Source organism: Canis lupus, chromosome 11 (assembly GCF_011100685.1).
Source record: "Canis lupus familiaris isolate Mischka breed German Shepherd chromosome 11, alternate assembly UU_Cfam_GSD_1.0, whole genome shotgun sequence".
NCBI classification, from domain to species: domain Eukaryota; kingdom Metazoa; phylum Chordata; class Mammalia; order Carnivora; family Canidae; genus Canis; species Canis lupus.
Genome location: NC_049232.1, coordinates 20,941,680 through 20,961,411, shown reverse-complemented (window position 1 = coordinate 20,961,411; position 19,732 = coordinate 20,941,680). Strand labels below are relative to the sequence as shown.

The following is a 19,732-nucleotide window of genomic DNA, read 5'->3' as shown; positions in this document are numbered from 1 at the left end:
GACCATGAGCTGAGGCACATAGGACAGACTGGGTTATAGACACAGAGGGTGAGGAAGTGGTGGGGAAGGATGGTACTGGCCAGGGCCTCTGGAAGAGAGGGGACCAGAAATGACTGTGGCATTCCAGGGCTGCTGGGAGAGGGGAGGGAGGGAGAGGAGGCAGCCAGCCAGCCAGGCTGAGAGGAAACCCGGGCATGAGAGAGTCTTGGAGGAGAAGCGAGTGGTCCGTCAGTATTGTAGATGTTCTTCAGGGATGGGCTAGATAAGGTGGAAACATTTCCACTGGATTTAGTGATAAGAGATAATTAGTGACATCACTGAAATCGTTTCTAGGGTGTGGTAGGGGCAGGTGCCCAATGGAGGGCAGGCTCTGCTGGCATGTGTGCTGCAAGAGGGTGGGGGGCTCCAGGTGATCAATAGTTTTTCAACCTGAGCCCAGGCTTCCCCAGCTCAGTAAAGGCACCTGACACCAACGGAAATGCCTCCCATGCCCACATCCAGTCCCACACCAAAGCCTCTGTATTTGAACTGTATCCACACTGAAAGGTATGTGGGCTTGGACGGTGGATGGAGGGGGCAGGTGAGGCAGAGACAAAACTGAATTGGCCTTGAGCTGCTAACTGTTAAAGTTGGGCCGTGGATACTGGGGAGTTACTTTTGTGTGCTTTTGAGATTTCCCATGGTAAAGGAATTTTTAAGACTTCCATGGTTAGAAAAGTCATATATTTATATATCACGTACTATACATATATCGATGATCTCAGATGCCACACATGTTTATGTAGATGATGTGTAAGTGTGGGTCATGTAGGTACCACACACAACTCCAGAACCTGGTCACATTCACTCTTTCACTGTCCTACCCCACCTGGGTTTCTACAAGATTGTTCTCACTGGTCATCCTGCTCGCATCTTTGTCCCCACATTCTGTTGTTCACACAGCAGCCCAAATGCTGCTGTCACATGGGAGCCATCCCACCAGAGCAAAGCCTTCCTGCCCATAGAACCCTGACTGCCTGTCCCTCTTGTTCCTGCCCTTGGCCTCTGCTCTCCTCTTCTTGATGCTGGTGGGGGGCATTCCAGCTCACTCTACCTGTGAATGACTTCCTCCCTCTCTCCCTCCATCCAGATCTCTGTTCTGTGTGAGCTTATCAGAGAGGACTTCTCTGACCTCCCCTCACAGCACAACCCCTCACCTGACCCCGCTGCCTCCTTGTGTCCCACAGCACTCGCCACCACCTGTACTGTCTGTGTTTTCTTGTTTGCAGGCTCTATCCTCCACTAGGAGTAACCTTATTTTTGTTCATCATGGATCCTCAGTGCCTTGACACTTCCTAAAGACCTCAATGACTAATTATTAAATGAATGACTAGAGCTCCATTTCATGGAGAGGGCAGCTGAGAAGGGTAAGGCCTGAGTAAGAACGAGGGAAGTTAGGGACCTAGCTGGGACTTGTATGGACCCTATAGTCTTTGCCCTAGCCCCTGGAGAGGGCAGGGAGGATGGGATCCTGAGGACAGATGCAAGAAAGACCCCTCAGAGGGAGTGAACTGGGGGATGAGGGAGACCAGGCAGGCATAGCTGTGGACTCTGGCTTTTCTGAGTGGAGGCTCCACAGGCTACTGGCCTGTCTTTTCTTTGAGAAGCAGATGGAAGGTTCTCCTCCTGGGAGAAGGAAGCTGGCTGAGGCATCTGCTGGACCTCTCCATCTGTCCCTGAGGCATCAATGTCACTTCAGCCTCAGAGGGGACTGGTGGCCCATCCTTTCCCATCCTACCCCCTCTTCCATTCGCCAGCACCAGCCTGGCAGACTGGGGCTGGGCAAAGCCCCCCAAGAATGGCATTTCTTCCTCGCTTTTGGCAACACAGGATCTGCTTGGCCCTTGGGAGGAGTGGTGCCAAAACTCCTGCCTCCTGGGCCCCTGCTGGGCCTCTCTGCTCCTGGGCTGGCTAGCTCCCTGGGGGTGCTGGGAACTGAGCTCAGGGTCCTGGCTGGCCCATCCCGGGAGGGCTGCTGGCCCTTTCCTTACCCTTCATGGACCAGTCACCAATTTCATGTTGTTTTGTTTTAGTGTTTGTTTGTTTTTTAAATTAAATTTGTCTTCATCTCCCAGTAAGAAATGAATACATGCTCATTGTAGAAAATGTGGGGAAATGGAAATGAGCAGAAAGAGGAGACATTAAATGAGAGATTGCCTTTCTAAGGCAGCGTCCCCGGGGCTCCTTGGGCCCAGAACCTGGGGCTCTGCAGGGGCCTCCACAGCAGGCAAGCTTTCAGGAATCGTCCTCGTCACGGGCTCCAGCTTGACCATGTGATGCAGAGTGCGGAACTGACGAGAGTTGCTATATTTACCACTGGTGTCTGCGTCACCAGTGACCACACAGTAGCATCGGCCCGGCGGTGCATCTGCTGGGGCGTTTCTGAAGGACGCTCTGAGAGCTCACTTTCCACAAGAGAAGGCATGGTGCAGGGGAAGGGAGTGAGCGCAACAGAAAGTGAGGTCGTAGGTAGAAAATCGCTTCTGGGATTTCAAATGGCTTCGTCATGGGGCCCTCCCTTGCTGCCGAGAAATCAGTTGATCTGGGAAAGTTCGTTGCAAACCCTTTATTCTGTTGCTTTTGGGTGGAGCTGAGAAATGAATGAAGATAATGAGGCTTTATGACTTTTATTTTTCAGTGTAGGAGTTGGGCAGCGTGTGTGGGTGGGGTGACCACGGATACAGCCACCAGTCCCAACACCAGCTGGGGCTTCTGGAGAGGCTGGATGCCTGGCCAGTGCGTCCCAGGCCAGGCATCCAGCCTAGCACGGTCAGCCTGGACTTGGCAGGGCCTGCTTAGAAGGCAATCAGCTAAAGGGAGGAATAGTTTTTGGTTTTGTTCAAACTGACCAGCTAAATTAAGATAATAAGCAGAAGGCGCTTTCCTGTTGATAATAATGAAAAAGCTATGAGGCGATGGATTTGATAAACCCCGTCCTTGAAGCTGCTGGGTCACAAGGAAACAAAATGTGACCCTTCATCCTCCTGAGCCTTGAGCAGTTCAGAGGGCCAGCCTTGGAGAAACCCCAGCAGTGACTCGCAATGTTTTCTGACACCTCATCTGAGCAGCAAACAGAAGTGTTTGGTGCCAAGTTCACCGGAAACTCAAGTGTGTCTCACTTCTCACTTGAACCTTGGCCCCTCTTCCAGTGAAACCTCTGGGGCCTGGGGTTCCTGGGGTGCAGGGGGGCTCCCCGCCTTGGGCCCCATGACCAGCATCTCCCTCCCACTCAGCAAGCACTCTGCCCCTTCCCAACCCCCCTTCCATCCGGCATTGCTCAGAGTTTGCCTCTCCACCTGGAAGAAGTGAGACCACACACACGGTTTGAGAAACTCCCAGCAAATACCCCAGGCCTTAGTCCCCAGGTTGGGGTGCTCCCAGCCATAATAGCTGACACGAAACCTTTTTTCCTGTTTCATCTTTTTCTTTCTCTCTCATCCCTGGCTGGGCCCTCCTCCCTTTTGCCACCCACGCTGGCTTGGTACTGCGGCTCTGTGAGGTCAGTCATTCCTGGAAGGACCTGAGCCCCCTAGGCTGGCTGCATGCCTCAGTGACTACAGGTTCCTCATCTGGTCTCGGGGATGGTCTCAGAGGTAGCTGAGGACGTGGTGCGCTGTGGACCCCTAGTGGTGGAGCTGTACACCCTCCTGACTATCCCCTTGGAATACATCCTTAGGGAGTCCTTGGGGCCGGTCCACACCAGTCTCAAATGCAGTCTTTGCTCTTGGAAGATTCACACGGAATTTCATCCAGAGATTTTCCATCTTTCTTCAGACAGACAGGCTGGTGCTCTCATTGGGGAGGTGATGTGGCCAAAGGTGATGTTACTAGAGAACAGATGGCTGAGTTTGGAATAAAAATACAATCCTCTGGCCTTGAAACCCTTGAGACTCTGGTTGGAGAGTGATTGCAAAACCTTGGCTCCTGCCCCCAGGCCCGACTTTCCCACCTACCTGGTAGATCACCCCTCTTCCAGATCTGCCATTGCTCAAAGATTTCTTTCTGGTGCCTACTCACAAGGCCCAGAGTGCTGGAGAAGTGCAAGCCATGTGCAGCCCGCCACAAGTGTACTGGGACTCAGCAGGTTCTGAGGCTCCCTGGCACCACAGAGACGGTCCAGTGCCTGCCCTGGACAGCCTGTGGGATACTCAGCTCCCATGCCCCCTCCCTAGATCTTCCCTCGCTTTGCCTGGGTGCAAGGGGTCCGCTCTCTTTGAATGGTTCCTGGAGCTGCCCACTATGGTCATCTACCCCTGGATGAGTCCTTTCATGGCCTCTGTTGCCTGAATCACACGCAGCTTCACCTCTCACTGTTCCTGGGTCTGTCTCCACTGGCTTCTGAGCACGGCTGTGGATGTTCCCACCAGGCTTGAGGCTCCCCAGGGAGGGTACCTGCCTGCCACTTAGTGTTTAAGACCAGTCTCTGATGACCCACCACCCTCTGCAAAGGCGTTGCATCCTTCTGGGTGCCTCTTGGAGATTGAGTGTAAACCACTCCTGATGGGCATGAGCATTAGCTGTGGTGTGCTGATGCCTGGTGCTTCTGGCACTCGTGGTACTGGCCTGGGCCAAGGGAGAAGCAAAAAACCTGTTTGGGATGGTGGTCTGCCCAGGCCCTGTGACCTTGGGTCTCTACTTGTGACTCCATAGTGCAGGGGTCATAAGTCAGTTGGTGAATCTTCATTCACAGAGGTAATGAGTGTGCAGTAATAATGAGATGTGTCCAGGGACTGACTAAACAGTCTCTAGAAAGGAATTTGTGAGGGACATCTGGGTGGCTCAGCGGTTGTGTCTGCCTTTGGCCTGGGGCATGATCCTGGGTCTAGGGATCGAGTTCTGTATCGGGCTCCCTGAGAGGAGCCTGCTTTTCCCTCTGTCTGTGTCTCTGCCTCTCTCTCTGTGCCTTTCATGAATAAATACATAAAACCTTTTAAAAGAAAATGGAATTTGTGAGCTTCCTACCAGGGGAGGTGCCCAAACAGGTTGATGTCAATGTTATATAAGTTATGGGACACCTGGGTGGCTCAGTCAGTTAAACATCCATCTCTAATTTCTCAGCTGAGACGTTGATCTCGGAGTTGTGAGTTCAAGCCCCATGTTGGGCTCTATGCTGGGCATGGAGCCTACTTAAAAAAATACTCATCCTTTTAGGCCAGATAGCATTTGGACAAAGGAAGGCAAAGTGGCTAAGTGTGTGGGTTTTGGAATTGGAGTGAGTTCTGGGTTCTAATCCTGGTTTCGCTCCTTACCAGGTATGTGACCTCAGGCATGCTACCTTCTCTAACCTGAGTATCAGAGAGATTCTGAGGGAGACACTGGAGGGTGTGTGGGTGGTGTCAGACACAAGCTGGCCCACCCCTGGGGGCCTGCTTACTTCCTTCATCCCAGGTCGTCTCCCTCAATCCCCCTGCACTCCTCCCTAGGCCACCTCCTCCACCTGCCCCACTTCCCGGAGAGCTCCTCAGAGTCTTAGGAACCGAGGCCAGGGTCCCCACAGGCCAAAGTAAAAGACAGACATCATTAGGTCTCTTGTCACCATCTTTATTTCTGGCTTCCAGTTTGACAAAGTCAGTGAAAGAGCACATTCAGTGACAACACCCTCCCCCCCACCCGCCCCGGCCTGGCCACACACACCAAATGCAGCCTTTTAGGCTACTCTTCTATATATTATTAACTCTTTGATAACATATTTTATTTCTTAACTTTAAATACAAGGAAAAACAATAAATTACTGCTTGGCTGAGGGCCAGCTGCTGAGTGGCAGACAAGAGCAGCATCTCTGACCCTTTCTCCTGTCCCCTGTGTCGGCCCCAGGATCCCAGTGAGGTAGCAGAATTTTACACACAGTGCTTATTCCCAGGGACTCTCTAAACCCGAGTCACTGGGCCCCCAGCTCCAAGCCACTCCCTGTCCCCAGCACAAACAAAGACACTTGTTTAAATAACACACAATAATAAATAAGGCTAAGAAGAAACATGTCTGTGCCACTCCCAGGTACAGCAAGACCCCCTCCCACACATATCTGCCTCCACTGTAATGCTGCACTTTGCTCTGAGGAGGGGACAGTCATGGGATGCAGTGCTTTCCCTCAGCGTTGATGAAGTGCAGACGGAGGAGGGCCACCCGGCTGGGCCCCATGCACCAAGGCAGGGGTGGCTGGGCTCAGCTCCATGGAGGCAGGCGGTGCAGGCTGAGGTCCCAGCTGAGGAAATGGTTCTCCCCCCCCCCCACCTCCCTAAGAAATTTGTGACGTCGGAAAGAAAAATGAATCTGGAACTTAAGTGGTCAGGTCTGGGTCTACAGATAAGGATGCTAAGTTTTCATGCTTCATCTGAAATTTCCATGGCGATAAACTCCCCTTACATAGGTGAGCAGGTTTTTCACCAACTGGATCACTTCAATTTTGGTGTCTCGGCTGCGTTCACTGGAAATCTGCTGCGGGACAAAGAGATCAGCGTGATGGTGTGACACCAGAGCAGAGAGGACCGGCATCTGCCAGGGGCTTTCCAGGAACTGGCTTACTGAATCCTCACAAAAGCCCCCATGAGGTGGGTACTGTCATTACCCGTATTTCACAGATGTGGAAACTGAAGCTCAGGTAGGAGTCAGGAGCCCTCAAGCTCAGGTCCTGGAAATCCCAAAGGGCATGTTCCTGCTGCCACAGTGGCCCCACCCCCAGGGTGGACGCTTGCCTTCCCGATGCTCAGCCAGGTTCCCTTGGAGCCCCCAGGGAGCACCCAGGGCTGGCCCCAGTGGATGCAGGGTTGGGGCTACAGGACAGAGGGCCTTACCCCTGCCGCGGGCTTTTGAGAGCACAGTGCTTTCAGCATCCTCTGGGTCCTTTGGATGGCGCTGCAGTCGGAGACATTGATCAGAGATTCTAGAGCTGCGCAGTACTGCGGAGAGAACACGGGATGTCAGGCCCTGCTGGGTGCCCCCAGCCGTGTGGCTCAGGCGGCACCTTCACTGGTCTGCATGGACCTCACAGGAGGTGGGGTTTGAGAGCCCTGACGGAGGTGGCTTTGGTAGTGGCAGGGGTCCAGATTGTGAGGGCTCTGGTTTGTGGGTATCTCGTGAAGCTCGCTCGGCTCCCGGGGAGCCGTGTGCGTGAGGCTCAGAGAAGACAAGCACAAAACCTACAGCCTCTGCTACGTCCCTCCTCGCGGCCCCGGGGGCCTTACCATGCCGGCGGTCAGGTTGACGCTCCACACCATGCTGCCGTTGCAGAGGGATGCCTGCGGGGGCAAGACGATGGTGAGCCCAGGCCAGGTCTCCAGGGGCTCCACCCCACAGGCATCCCCGGTGTGGCACGGAGGTAGGCCTGCCCCCCCACCCCCAGTGTTCCTGAGCATCAGTTCCCGCTCCACATAGTAGGGGAGACCTATTGTACAGGGTCTTGGGGCTGAGAGAGAAACATTTGAGTGACACAGCCAGTAAGCAACAAGCCTTGTGTGAAGCTTTCTGTAGCCAGGGCTGCAAGACAGAGAACATCTGGCTGGTCAGTAGGACAGCCACAGGGAAGAGTCAGGACAGCGTCGGGTGAGTGGGGAGCAGTGGCCGCCTCAGATGGGAGGCAGTGAGGGCTGGCGTACAGAACCCTGTCCTCTGAATTGGGAGACACTGCAGTTTGAAGCATGGGCACTGGGTGTCAGCCAGGCCTGGCATGAATCTGGCTTTTGTCAACTTTAATGAAGCTTCGTCAGTCAAAGAGGGTCATTATACCTGCCTTTTGAGGTGGTTGGCAGTGGTGAAATGAGATGGAAAAGCACCCAGCACTAGGCTTGGCACACAGTCATTGCTCAGAAAGTGTGAGCCATCAGCACTGGGGACAGGAGCTGACTACCAGTGAATACTTCCATAAGAATGGATTTAACCAAAATGCTGTGAATAATGGCCCCATTATTCCATTCAAATCCCGCTGGCAAATGCTAAATAGTCCCAGGGGATATGCTGGCCCCTCTCTGCTTTCCTCTTCTTGAACGAATGTGTAGGAGCTGGCCACGGCAGGCAGGGCCAGGCCGGGGGGGGGGGGGGGGGGGGGGGGGGGGAAGACAGGTAGTCCCTGGGGGCTCCACCAAACCCCTTTATGGGTCCACCCAAACTGTTGCCCCCCATCCCCCTAACCTGGCTCTTCTCCCTCATGGCAGGGCCCATCCTGGTCCAAGGGGCTTCTCAAGACAGGGCCTAGCCTTCATGGCCTGAACCATGACCAACACCCTGCCTAAGAGTCACCCACTCCAGCGCCCTCAGACCTAGGACCTGCAGAAGGTACTCACCTGATTCTGGGTGATGTTGACCAGCTCCTCAATGAGCTCCTTGAGGGTTGGGGAGGGAGTCACAGGGCTCGGGGAGGCAAGGCCACCGAGGCAGGTGAGAGCAATGACCACAGTCAACCAGAGCGCCATGGAGCCCAGAGCCAATGCAGGAGGAGCGAGGGAAGAGCAGGCAGGTCGTAGGCTGGCCTAAGCTGAGTGGCTTGTGGCCTTGGCCTCTTGTGGCAGCTTTTATAGGCCAAATGATGACGCCTCCCACCCTGGTCTCTGCTTTGTCGGGTACTATCTAGAAACCACATCTTTACTCATCTTGATTTTACTTTGTGGAAAATCCAGCGTCGCATAAAGGAAAGAGTTTGATTTCTTGTGGACTTATCATTGAGAGGGGTCTGGAGCGCTTTCCAAGATATGGATGGGCTTGCTCCAGGAGTAGGTAAGAGAGCCCTGAGTGCAGCCTGATGTCAGCCAAGCCAGCCAGAACTGCAGCAATTTTGATTGGTAACCACCTTGAGTGCCCAGCCCTGTCCACAGACTGTTTTGGGTCACCAGAGGCTCTCAGCAAACCATGCTCTGACTACAGTCTACCAGATGTGGGAATTTCGGGGTTTTATTTTTTCAATGAACCGGTCTCTAATACTTGATTTGGATACAAACTCAAACAGGATAAAAAGGGGACACCTGGGTGGCTCAGTGGTTGAGTGCCTGCCTTTGGCTCAGGTCCTGATCCCGGGGTCCTGGGATCAAGTCCCACATCGGGCTCCCTGCAGGGAGCCTGCCTCTCCCTCTGTCTGTGTCTCTGCCTCTCTCTCTCTGTGTCTCATGAATAAGTAAGATCTTAAAAAAAAAAAAAAAAAGGTAAAAAAAAAAGATAAAAAGAAAAGAGGGAAGTTCATTCTTTTTCATCCACCTGATTCCCTGTTGGCCCTACTGTGGGAAGGATTATAAAAGTTTAGATTCACAGGTCTCCACAGAAAGATCCAGTCAGATTCTGGGATCCTTCTGGGACCTTTTCTCTTTAAAGTGACTTTGATGATAACTTTGAGCATAGGCAGTGTAAACACTGAGTGCCCAACTCAGGCTTTTTCAGCCTGGGCCCATCCTGATGGGAAACCCTTAATGGGCCAGGTTGGCAGGAAGTGGGACCCAGCCTTAGCCCAGGTAGGAAAATGTAAGTGTTCCCACCAGTATCTGTGGGACAAAGCCTTCCCCGCTGGGGGACCCAGGTTTGTGCAGACTGAAGGCTGTGGAGGGAAGCTGCTGGGCCTGCCCCGGTTCAGGGACCCCACTGAGCAGCCCACCCCTGCAGAGACCCTGGCATACAGCCACTTTCCTGCTTCTCCCTCCCTTCCCTGGAAGTCCTCCAGAAACCCCTGCAACAGAGACCGCATCATTTGCCTGTTGAGTACTGATGTCAGGCTGTCTCCCTCAGCCACTTCCTCCCCTAAACCAGTGTCTACCCCTCCAGGCCCCTTCTCTGCTTGCTCAGGCTCCCTTTGTCCTACTCTCAGTGAGGCTCAACCTCCTCACAGGGGCTCCCCAGTGATGCTCCGGCTCCTGCTGCGAGGCTGCCCACCTTGCCCACCTTCTCTGCTCGCCAGACCCCAAGCTCGAGGCCGGCTGTAGGCCCTGACGCCCCGAAGCCAGCCCCTGCCCCTGCCGGCCCCCTCCTCCAGTGCCTGGTGTGCTGTCACTTGGCTGTACGACAGACACGTCTGGGTGTGGGCTGTGGGCCCGTTTCCTCCTCTGTAGCGGGAGGCTCTGTGTTGAGGGCAGGAGCAGGGAACCGTAGGATGGAACCGTAGGTGGGATGTAGATGTCCCGGGCTCTGCGGGCGGTGGCCGCGATGCCCCGCGGAGATAGGGCCGGGCCTCATGCAACGGCAGACGGGGCTGATAAGCGGGATCCGCGCCCTCCTCTGCCGCGACCCGCCGAGGGCGTGAGCGCAGAGCCCACCCGCGGAGCCGCCACGCGCCGCCCCCGCCGCCCCCGCCGCGCGCAGGTCCGGGCCGGGCGAGGGAGCGGGGAGGCGGGCCGGCCCCTGCCCCGCGGGTCCAGCGCCCCACGCGCAGCGCCCGCACCCGCCCGCCTTGGCCAAGGGCAGCGGGGCCGCGCCGTCCACCGGGGCGCGGGGGCCCATCCCGGCTTCCACCCCGAGACGAGCCCCGCTGGCTCCGTCCTGCGTCTCTCTGGGTGTCTCTTGACTTTGGGGCGGCTCCGCTCCCGCCCCGGGTCACCGTGTCACCGCGCACTACGGCCGCGCGGCTCCGGCCCGCGCACGCGTCTGTCCCCCGGGCGTGGCGCCGGTCCCCGCGGCGGGCGGCTCGGGCCGGGAGGCGGGGCCCCAGGAGCGGAGGCGGCGGCGCGTCCACCCGCCCACCCGCCCGCGGAGCGTCCTTTCCCAGTTGCCGCCCACGCTGTTCTCCACGCGAAGGAAGGGATCCCCAGTCGCTGGGAGTACGGGGTAAAGCTAGTAGGCGAGTCTTAATGATTTAACATATCTCACTTAGAGGTTTTCATTTTTATGAAGGTTCTATGTGTGTGTGGTTTAAAATAATCAAAAACGAGTTTGGGGTATGAGCTCCCCGTGGGTCCTTTGCATTCCTGCAGGACTCGTGAGCGAGGCGCCAAGGGGTCCTTTGTTCCTCAGTATCTTTTGAAAGATGTTCGTACAAGAAACAGCCTTGGACACAGGGCGTCTTCCTCACCCACAAACGCAGGCCGACCTACTAGCCGTCCTGAGACTTCGGCTTCCCTAAGCTCAGGCTTGTTTTTCCGCAGTGCAACCCCCCGGGTCCTGGGGGCCGTGGCTTCCGTGGCACCACGCTGCGAGAAGTGGGGTTCAGAGGGCAAAAGAGCGCTTCTGTGTCTGTTCTCAGGGCCTTGTGTCTTCTGCCAGCACCCATGAACTTCTTAGCTTGTTACCATGCAAGTTAGATAAAATCTCAGAGCCTCCAGTTGTTGACAGGCCAGCCATCCCCCTCCCCTACCTACCCCATTAGCCTCTTCTCCAGAGGAACCATGATTTGAACTGTTCCTTTTGGTATTTAGCTCCTCCTTTCTAAATTTGATCTTTCAGGTGTAGGCATTTCCTGTGGTCTATGATGAATGTTTAATTCTCTTTCCTCCTTGCTGTTGTTCTTCCATTTGCTTCCTTCCCCTTTTCTCATCCCATTAGTACAGATCACAATTTGGGTCAGTCACAAGGCTAGTTCGTCATTTGCATAATAATACCAATATAGGGATCCCTGGGTGGCTCAGCGGTTGAGCATCTTGCTTTTGGCTCCGGGCATGATCCTGGAGACAGGGGATCAGGTCCCTCAGGCTCCCTGCATGGAGCCTGCTTCTCCCTCTGCCTGTGTCTCTGCTTCTCTCTCTCTCTGTCTCTCATGAATAAATAAATACAATCTGGGATCCCTGGGTGGCTCAGTGGTTTGGCGCCTACCTTTGGCCCAGGGCACGATCCTGGAGTCCTGGGATCGGGTCCCGCGTTGGGCTCCCTGCATCGAGCCTGCTTCTCCCTCTGCCTGTGTCTCTGCCTCTTTCTCCCTCTGTTGTCTATCATGAATGAATAAATAAAATCTTAAAAAAAAAGAAAATAAATAAATACAATCTTTAAAAAATAATAATACCAATATATCCAAAGCTGGAACAAGTAGTTTACTGCGATTACTTTTATTTCCCCCTCAAAGCTTCTTTCCTCTGGAGTCAAGAATAGGTTTTTCTATTTGCTTCGTTTTCTCTGTTCCTCTGTGATTTGACCTTAAATTCCTGGCCACTTAGATAACTCTCTTCTCAGCATATTTGGGTAAATGAGTTATTCTCACAATCTCATCTTCCCTAGAAAGTCGGCCCGGAGCCTGCTGACCTGCCCTGACTGACTGGACAGCGCCCTCTGACAACCTGTGAAGGCTGTCATCCTGAGGTCTGCTGTCACCCCTGCCCTGGGACTTCCCTTCACCCCTCTCCTGTGCAACCCTCTGACTTTGCATGCCAGGTCTTCCTCTTTCTTGGGGAAACACATCCTAACTAACACAGAATTTCAGGCAGGAAATAATTTTCTTTCAGAAGTTTTAATGCCTTTGATTTTGCGTCCTGTCTCCCAATACTGCTGTTCAGAAATCCTCAAGCATTTGAATGCATATCTTTCTAACTGTCTCTCTGGAAATTTGTAGGACATTTTCTGGGCTCCCACGCTCCAAATGTTACAGTGATATTCTTCAGGGTCTTTTTTTTTTTTTTAAGATTTTATTAATTCATTTGAGACAGAGAGATACAGAGAGAAAGACAGAGCATGAGCAGGAGGAGAGCCTGAGGGAGAAGAAGCAGATGGCCCACTGAGCAGGGAGCCTGATGCAGAACTTGATCCCAGGACCCAGAGATCCCGACCTGGGCTGAAGGCAGACAGTTAACCATCTGAGCCACCCAGGTGCCCCAGGGTAAATTTGTTTTCATCTATCATATCAGATGCACAGTGGGCCCTTTTAAACTGAAAACATGTCATTAAGTTTTGGGCAATTTTCTTTCCTGAGAAAAAATTAAAACCTCTATTATCTTATTTTATTTTATTAATTTTTTTATTTTTATTTATTTATGATAGTCACACAGAAAGAGAGAGAGAGGCAGAGACATAGGCAGAGGGAGAAGCAGGCTCCACGCACCAGGAGCCCGACGTGGGACTCGATCCCGGGTCTCCAGGATCGCGCTCTGGGCCAAAGGCAGGCGCCAAACTGCTGCGCCACCCAGGGATCCCCTTATTTTATTTTAAAATATTTATGTAAAGTCATTGTTTTTTTAAAGATATATTTTTTTTTTTAGGGACGCCTAGGTGGCTCAGAGGTTGAGTGCCTTTGGCTCAGGGTGTGATCCTGGTCTGGAGATCGAATTCCGCATGAGGCTCCCTGCGAGGAGCCTGCTTCTCCCTCTATCTCTCTGCCTCTCTGTGTGTGTCTCTCGTGAATAAATAAATAAATAAATAAAATCTTTAAAAAATATTTTTATTAGATTCACAGCAAAATTGAGCAGAAAGCCCAGAGTTACCATATACCCCTGGCTCCTCACATACACAGCCTCCCCAATTTACCATATTCTCTGCCAAAGTGGTACATTTGTTACTTCTGATAAGTCTCCAATGACACATCATTATCACCCAGAATCCATAGTTTACTTCAGCGTTGACTCTTGGTGATGTACATCCTGAGTTTTAATGAATGTGTAATGGCGTGTATCCACTGTTATAATATCATATGGAGTAGTTTCATTGCCTTCAAAATTCCCTGTGCTCCACCTTTCCATCCTTCCTTCCCTCCCAACCCCTGGCACCACTCATCTTTTTGCTGTTTCCATAGTCTTGCCTTTCCAAAATGTCATATAGTTGGAAGCATACAATGGTTAGCCTTTTCAGATTGGCTTCTTACATTCAGTAATATGTATTTAAGTTCCTTCATGTCTGTTCTTGGCTTGATGACTCACTTCTTTTTAGTGCTGAACAATATTCTGTTATCTGGATGTACCAAGTTCATTGACCCATTCACCTACTGAAGGATACCTTGGTTGCTTCCAAGTTTTGGCAATTATGAATAAGGCTACTGTAAGCATTGTGTGCAGGTTTTTGTGTGGGCATAAGTTTTCTATTCTTTTGCATAAATACCAAGGAAATGTGGTTACTGGATCAGATGGTAGGAGTATGTTGAGTTTTGAGTGTCTTCCAAAGTGAGAGAGAGAGAGAGAGGCAGAGACATAGGCAGAGGGAGAAGCAGGCTCCATGCAAAGAGCCCAATGTGGCACTCAATCCCAGGTTTCCAGGATCATGCCCTGGGCGGAAGGTGGCGCTAAACCGCAGAGCCACCCAGGTTGCCCACATTCTATCTTTAAAATAAAAAACAGTATGGTTGTATGAGTACAGAATGGTTTTAAGTATATCTGTCAATTACCCTTGTGATTGTGTGGTTGACTGCGAGATACAGCCATCATTGCTCAGCATCACAAGACAGCATTGTATCACATATTGATAAGCTGAGAAAAGGTCAAAATTGAAATTTTGAAGTGTGGTTTCTACTGAATGTGTATCATTTTCACACCATCATAAAGTCAAAAAATCATAAGTTAAACCACTGTAAGCTGGACACCATCTATAGAAATCATACAATTGCCTACCTCATGGAATTAAATTAGAAATCAGTAACAGAAAGATAGCTGAAAAGTCCCAAGACGTGGAGAAAAAAAAAAATCTAAATAACACATGAGTCAAAGAAGTAACCTCAAGGGAAATTAAATAATTTTTTGAACTAAAATTAATTAAATTAACTTTCCTTAGTCTGGAATCTTCTCTGTGAAATGATTACATTATTAATATTAGCATAGCTACTCTTTTTAAAATTAGTGTTATCATGGTACATCTTCTATATATTAACTTTTATTCTAGAATTGTCTTTATATTTAAAATCAATTTATAATTGGGCCTTGTTTCTTGACCCACTCTCACAGTCTGTAAATAATTGGTGCATTAAGGCCATTTGTGTTCCAAGTTATTATTGATGTAACTAAATTCATATCTACCATAATTGCTATTGTTTCCTATTTGTTGTTCTTTGTTTTTTAAAAATTAATTAATTATTTATGTTAGAGAGCAGAGGAGCATGAGTGGGGGGAAGGGCAGAGGGAGAGGGAGAGAATCTCCAGCAGACTCCCCACTGAGTGTAGAGCAGGATGTGGGGCTTGATCCCACAACCCTGAGATCATGTCCTGAACTGAAATCAAGAGTTGAACACTTAACTGAGCTATCCAGGTGCCCCTGTTCTTTGTTTTTGTTTTTTCAATATGCATATATTTAAAGATGTTATTTATTTATTTGAGAGAGAAAGTGAGAGAGCACAAGGGGCCAGAGGGAGAACCAGATTCTATGTGGATCAGGAAACCTGATGTGGGGCTCGATTCCAGGACACTGGGATCATGACCTGAACTGAAGGCAGATGCTTAACCAACTGACCCACTCAGGTGCCCCTCCTTTGTTTTTATTGTTGTCAACTACCCTTTTTCTGCCTTTGGTTTTAATTGAGCATTTTATATTATTCATTTTTCTCTCCTTTCTTAGTATATTAGTTATACTTCTTTTTAACTCTTTTTAGTGATTGCTCTGTAGTTGGCAATGTATGTTTACAACTAATCCAAGTACATTTTTAAATGACACTCTGCTGCTTCAAGGGTAAGGTGAATACCTTATAATAACAAAATAATCCTGATTCCCCCTTTCCATCTCTTGTCTTGTTGGTATTCATTTAACTTGTATGTAAGTATGCTTATGTATGTACATGTATATTTATATATATTTACATATAAATATAAGTAATCAAATATATGGTTGCTATTGCTTTAAACAGATTGTTATGTTAGATTAAGAATAAGAAAAATAAATGTTTTTATTTTGCCTTCACTATTCCTTCTCCAGAGTTCTTCCTTTCTTTTTTTTTTTTTTAAAGATTTTATTTATTTATTCATAGAGACACAGAGAGAGAGGCAGAGACACAGGCCGAGGGAGAAGCAGGCTCCATGCAGAGAGCCTGAAGTGGGACTCAATCCAGGATCCCCAGGATCACACCCTGGGCTGCAGGCAGCACTAAACTATCCTTTCTTAGTATAGATCTGAGTTTTGTCATTTTTCTTCTCTAAAGAATTTCTTTTTTTTTTTTTTAATTAGCATTTTTGCATGGCAGGTCTATAAATTTTGTCTGTTTGAGAAAATCTTTATTTCTCCTTCAGTTATGAAGGATAATTTTACAGGGTATAGAATTTTAGGTTCATGGGAGTTTTTTTCTCTCAAGATGTAAAATATTTCACTTTGCTTTCTTTTTTGCCTGCCTGGTTTTTAAAGAAAAGTAGGTATAATTCTTTGCTCTTCTATAGGTGAGGTTGTTTTTTTTTTTTTTTTTTTCCTTCTGAGTTCTGTTAGGATTTTTTCATAATTTTTTTCTGTAGTTTGAAAATAGTATGTCTGTGTGTATTAGGGTGGGGGCATTTTTCATGCTCAGTGGTCTCTGAGCTTCCTGGATCTATGGTTTGGTGTCTGACATTAATTTGGAGAGTTTCTCAGTCATTTTTTTTCAAATGTTTCTTCTCTTCCGCTTTTTGTCCTTCTGGAATTTTGATTATGCTTATGTTACACCTTTGGTAGTTGTCCCACAGTTCTGGATATTTTCCTTTTTTTTTTCTCCACCGAGACTTGTATTATCATTGCTTTTCAGTTGTGGTGGTTTCTGTTGAGAAATCCTCATGCTCAGAGGTTCTTTTCCTTTCCTGTGTGCAGTCTATCAGTAAGCCTGTCAAAGATTTTTTTTTTTTACTACACTTTTTTTGAGCTCTAACATTTCTTTTATTGTTCATTCTTAGAGTCTCCATCTCTCTGTTTATCCATTATTGCAAGATGTCTCCTTTGTCAGAACCTGCAGCATCTTTTTTTTTTTTAAGATTTTATTTATTCATGACAGACAAAGAGAGGCAGAGACACAGAGGGAGAAGCAGGCTCCCGTGCTCGCTTCGGCAGCACATATACTAAAATTGGAACTATACAGAGAAGATTAGCATGGCCCCTGTGCAAGGATGAGAAGCAGGCTCCCTGGGAGGAGCCCGATGTGGAAGTCAATCTCCAATTCCAGGATCACGCCCTGAGCCTGAGACAGACACTCAACTGCTGAGCCACCCAGGCATTGGGAACCCTTAGCATCTTAATTGAAGTTGTTTTGAACTCCTAGTCTGATAGTCTCAATGTCATGGCCATATCTGAGTCTGGTTTCCAGGCTTGCTCTGTCTCTTCCAACTGTGTTTTTGGCTTTTTAGGTTGTCTTGTCATTTTTTTCTTGATAGCCAGGCATATGTACTAGGTAAAAAGAACTGCTGTAAATTGCCCGTTAGTAACATGGTGGAAAGGTGTGTCAGGAGGGAAGTATTCAATAGGCCTACAAGGAGCAGGACTTACTACTCATAGTCAGCCTGTGAACTTCACACATGCTTCTCGGTCCCCATGCATCTTATGTGGGACAGGATGGCTAGAATGGCCTGGAATTAGGTTTTTTTCCTTCTTCCACTTGGAAGGCTAGAGCTGCTTGGAGCTGGGTATTTCTCTTTTCCCAAGTCAGTTACACTCTGATAAAACTGCAGCAGGTTGGGCTTTGATTAAATAGTTTTTCCTGAGGGCAGACCTTGTAAAGAAGAAATAGAAGGTTCTGGCATATTTCAGGATGTTACATTTCCCTTACCCCTGCTGGAAGCACAAGATGGTTGTTCTCTTATATTCCACTAAGAGGAAATAGTGAGCTTCTGGAGACAAAACTCAGAAAAGTATGAAGCCCCCTGATGACGGAGCTTCTTGGATTTTGATCTCTCAGGCTTGACAGTGATGAGCCTCCAGCAGTTCCTCATTGAGAGTTCAAGTTTCCCTACCTCACCACTGGTTCCTGCAGAGTAATTTTATTTTTACTTCTGATTTTGAAGTTCTAATCACATGGCTCAAAAATCAAAACTGTATAAATGAAAAAAATTCAGTGGAATGCCTCAACCCCCCTCACAAATAATTGGTTTTATTAGTTTTCTGGTGTATCCTTTCTGGATTTATGTAAATATCAGAAACTATGAGCATGCAGTTTGATTTTGCTCTCCTTCCTGCATATGACATAGCATCCCCTACACCTTTTGCATCTTGCTTTTTCTCACCTATCTTTATTAAGATCTTTCTCTATTCACACTTACATTTCTTGGAATATTTTTGAAAATAATTTTTATGACTTTTTTTCTCTGCATTTCTTCTCTTCCCTCTTATTGGAACTACTTTTTTTTTTTAATTACATATCTCCTAGTGTGCTCTTATTTTCTTTTTTCCCCTTATGTTCCATCTAAAAATGTTCTCTCCTCTGGGATATTTCTATAAGATGGGATCTCCCATCCCAAGGTATTGTGCTCTTTTCGGAATGTGTCTGTGTGTGTCTAATAGCACTGTGTTCTTGTTTCATTGATGGGATGTCTTAGCAATCTGTGAATTTTACTGATAGTTTTTTTTCTTTTTTTTTAAGTTTCTCTCTTCATAGGAAGTCTATTTCCTTCATGTTTTTTCTTTTTAATTTAATTTGATCTTTTTTCTTCCATGTTACAGGTATTTCCTTGGATCAGGTGATCCTAAATTCTGTGCTCATATTTAAGAGTCAGAGGTACTAAGAGCAGATTGAAGCCAACAGAGAGAGAGAGAGAGACAGAGAGAGAGAAAGACAGAGACAGAGAGGGAGGGAGAATGCGTATAGAGGTGGGGGGAGTTCACCATAGAGCAACTGGCTTGTGTTTATCTGGGGGACCTTCCATGCCAGCTTCATTGGGCCATTTTTTGACAGGTTGGCAGATTCCCCAAAGAAGAATCTCCCTGTCTCCAGCCTGGGCTAACAGCATTTTGGCAGGTCGGGCATGGGGGACCTCAGCATCTGCTAATTATTCGCTTAGTGCCCTAATTTCAGCACAAGTAAGCAGCCAGATGCCCTCTTCAGAGAAAAAATACTTCTGTCTTCTGCTGGAGTGGAGGCCTTCAACTTTGAGGAATGGAAACGGGGATCAAACTGCTTTTTTAAAAAATTTTATTTTTTAAAGATTTTATTTATTTGTTTGTTTGTTCATGAGAGACACACACAGAGAGAGAGAGAGAGAGAGAGAGGCAGAGACACAGGCAGAGGGAGAAGCAGGCTCCATGCAGGGAGCCCAATGTGGGACTCGATTCCTGGACCAGGATCACGCCCTGAGTCAAAGGCAGACACCCAAATGCTGAGCCACCCGGGCATCCCCGAACTGCTTTTTAAATCAAGTTTCAACCTATTTTCAGCATTCCTCATCCAGAGGTGCTTGGTCTTCTGCCACTGCCTGAGCATGTGGGGGCATCTCTCCATCAGTGTAGGCCTCAACAATCTGCAGCTGGTTTAGGATTTCCTTTTCTTAGTTTAGCCAGACTGTCAGCCTGTTGTCATTCTGCTTTCCACCTTTCAAAATGCTCTTGCTCGGGGGATCCCTGGGTGGCTCAGTGGTTTGGTGCCTGCCTTTGGCCCAGGGCTCAATCCTGGAATTCGGAATCGAGTCCCGCATCGGGCTCCCGGCATGGAGCCTGCTTCTCCCTCTGCCTGTGTCTCTGCCTCTCTCTCTCTCTCAATGTGTGTGCCTATGATAAATAAATAAATAAATAAATAAATAAATAAATAAATAAATAAATAAATAAATCTTTTTAAAAAACACAAAAAACAAAATTCTCTTGCTCTTGTCTTTTTCTCCCTTTTTCATGGGTTTAATAAACCTTTAAAAAAATTTTACCAGGTGGGAAATTACACATCTATTCACTGACTTGACTTGGAATACATGTTTTCAACATTGTGGAGAATTTGTGGAAGGGATCAGCCATGAGA

General features: G+C 48.8%; 1 protein-coding gene and 1 non-coding gene across 2 annotated transcripts; one reads left to right on the top strand and one right to left on the bottom strand.

Annotated features, from left to right (window-relative positions):
- Positions 1 to 5,564: 5,564 nt before the first annotated feature.
- IL13 (interleukin 13) lies at positions 5,565 to 8,495 on the bottom strand. The gene is made up of 4 exons (NM_001003384.1): positions 8,316 to 8,495; positions 7,221 to 7,274; positions 6,831 to 6,935; positions 5,565 to 6,474 (listed from the first exon to the last, which is right to left on the bottom strand). The coding sequence occupies exons 1-4, from the start codon at positions 8,442 to 8,444 to the stop codon at positions 6,367 to 6,369; spliced, it is 396 nt and encodes a 131-aa protein (NP_001003384.1). The 5' UTR covers positions 8,445 to 8,495; the 3' UTR covers positions 5,565 to 6,366.
- Positions 8,496 to 16,832: 8,337 nt separating this feature from the next.
- On the top strand, positions 16,833 to 16,940 carry LOC119874127. Its single transcript, XR_005367337.1, has one exon. It is a non-coding gene; the product is annotated as a U6 spliceosomal RNA (small nuclear RNA).
- Positions 16,941 to 19,732: the final 2,792 nt, after the last annotated feature.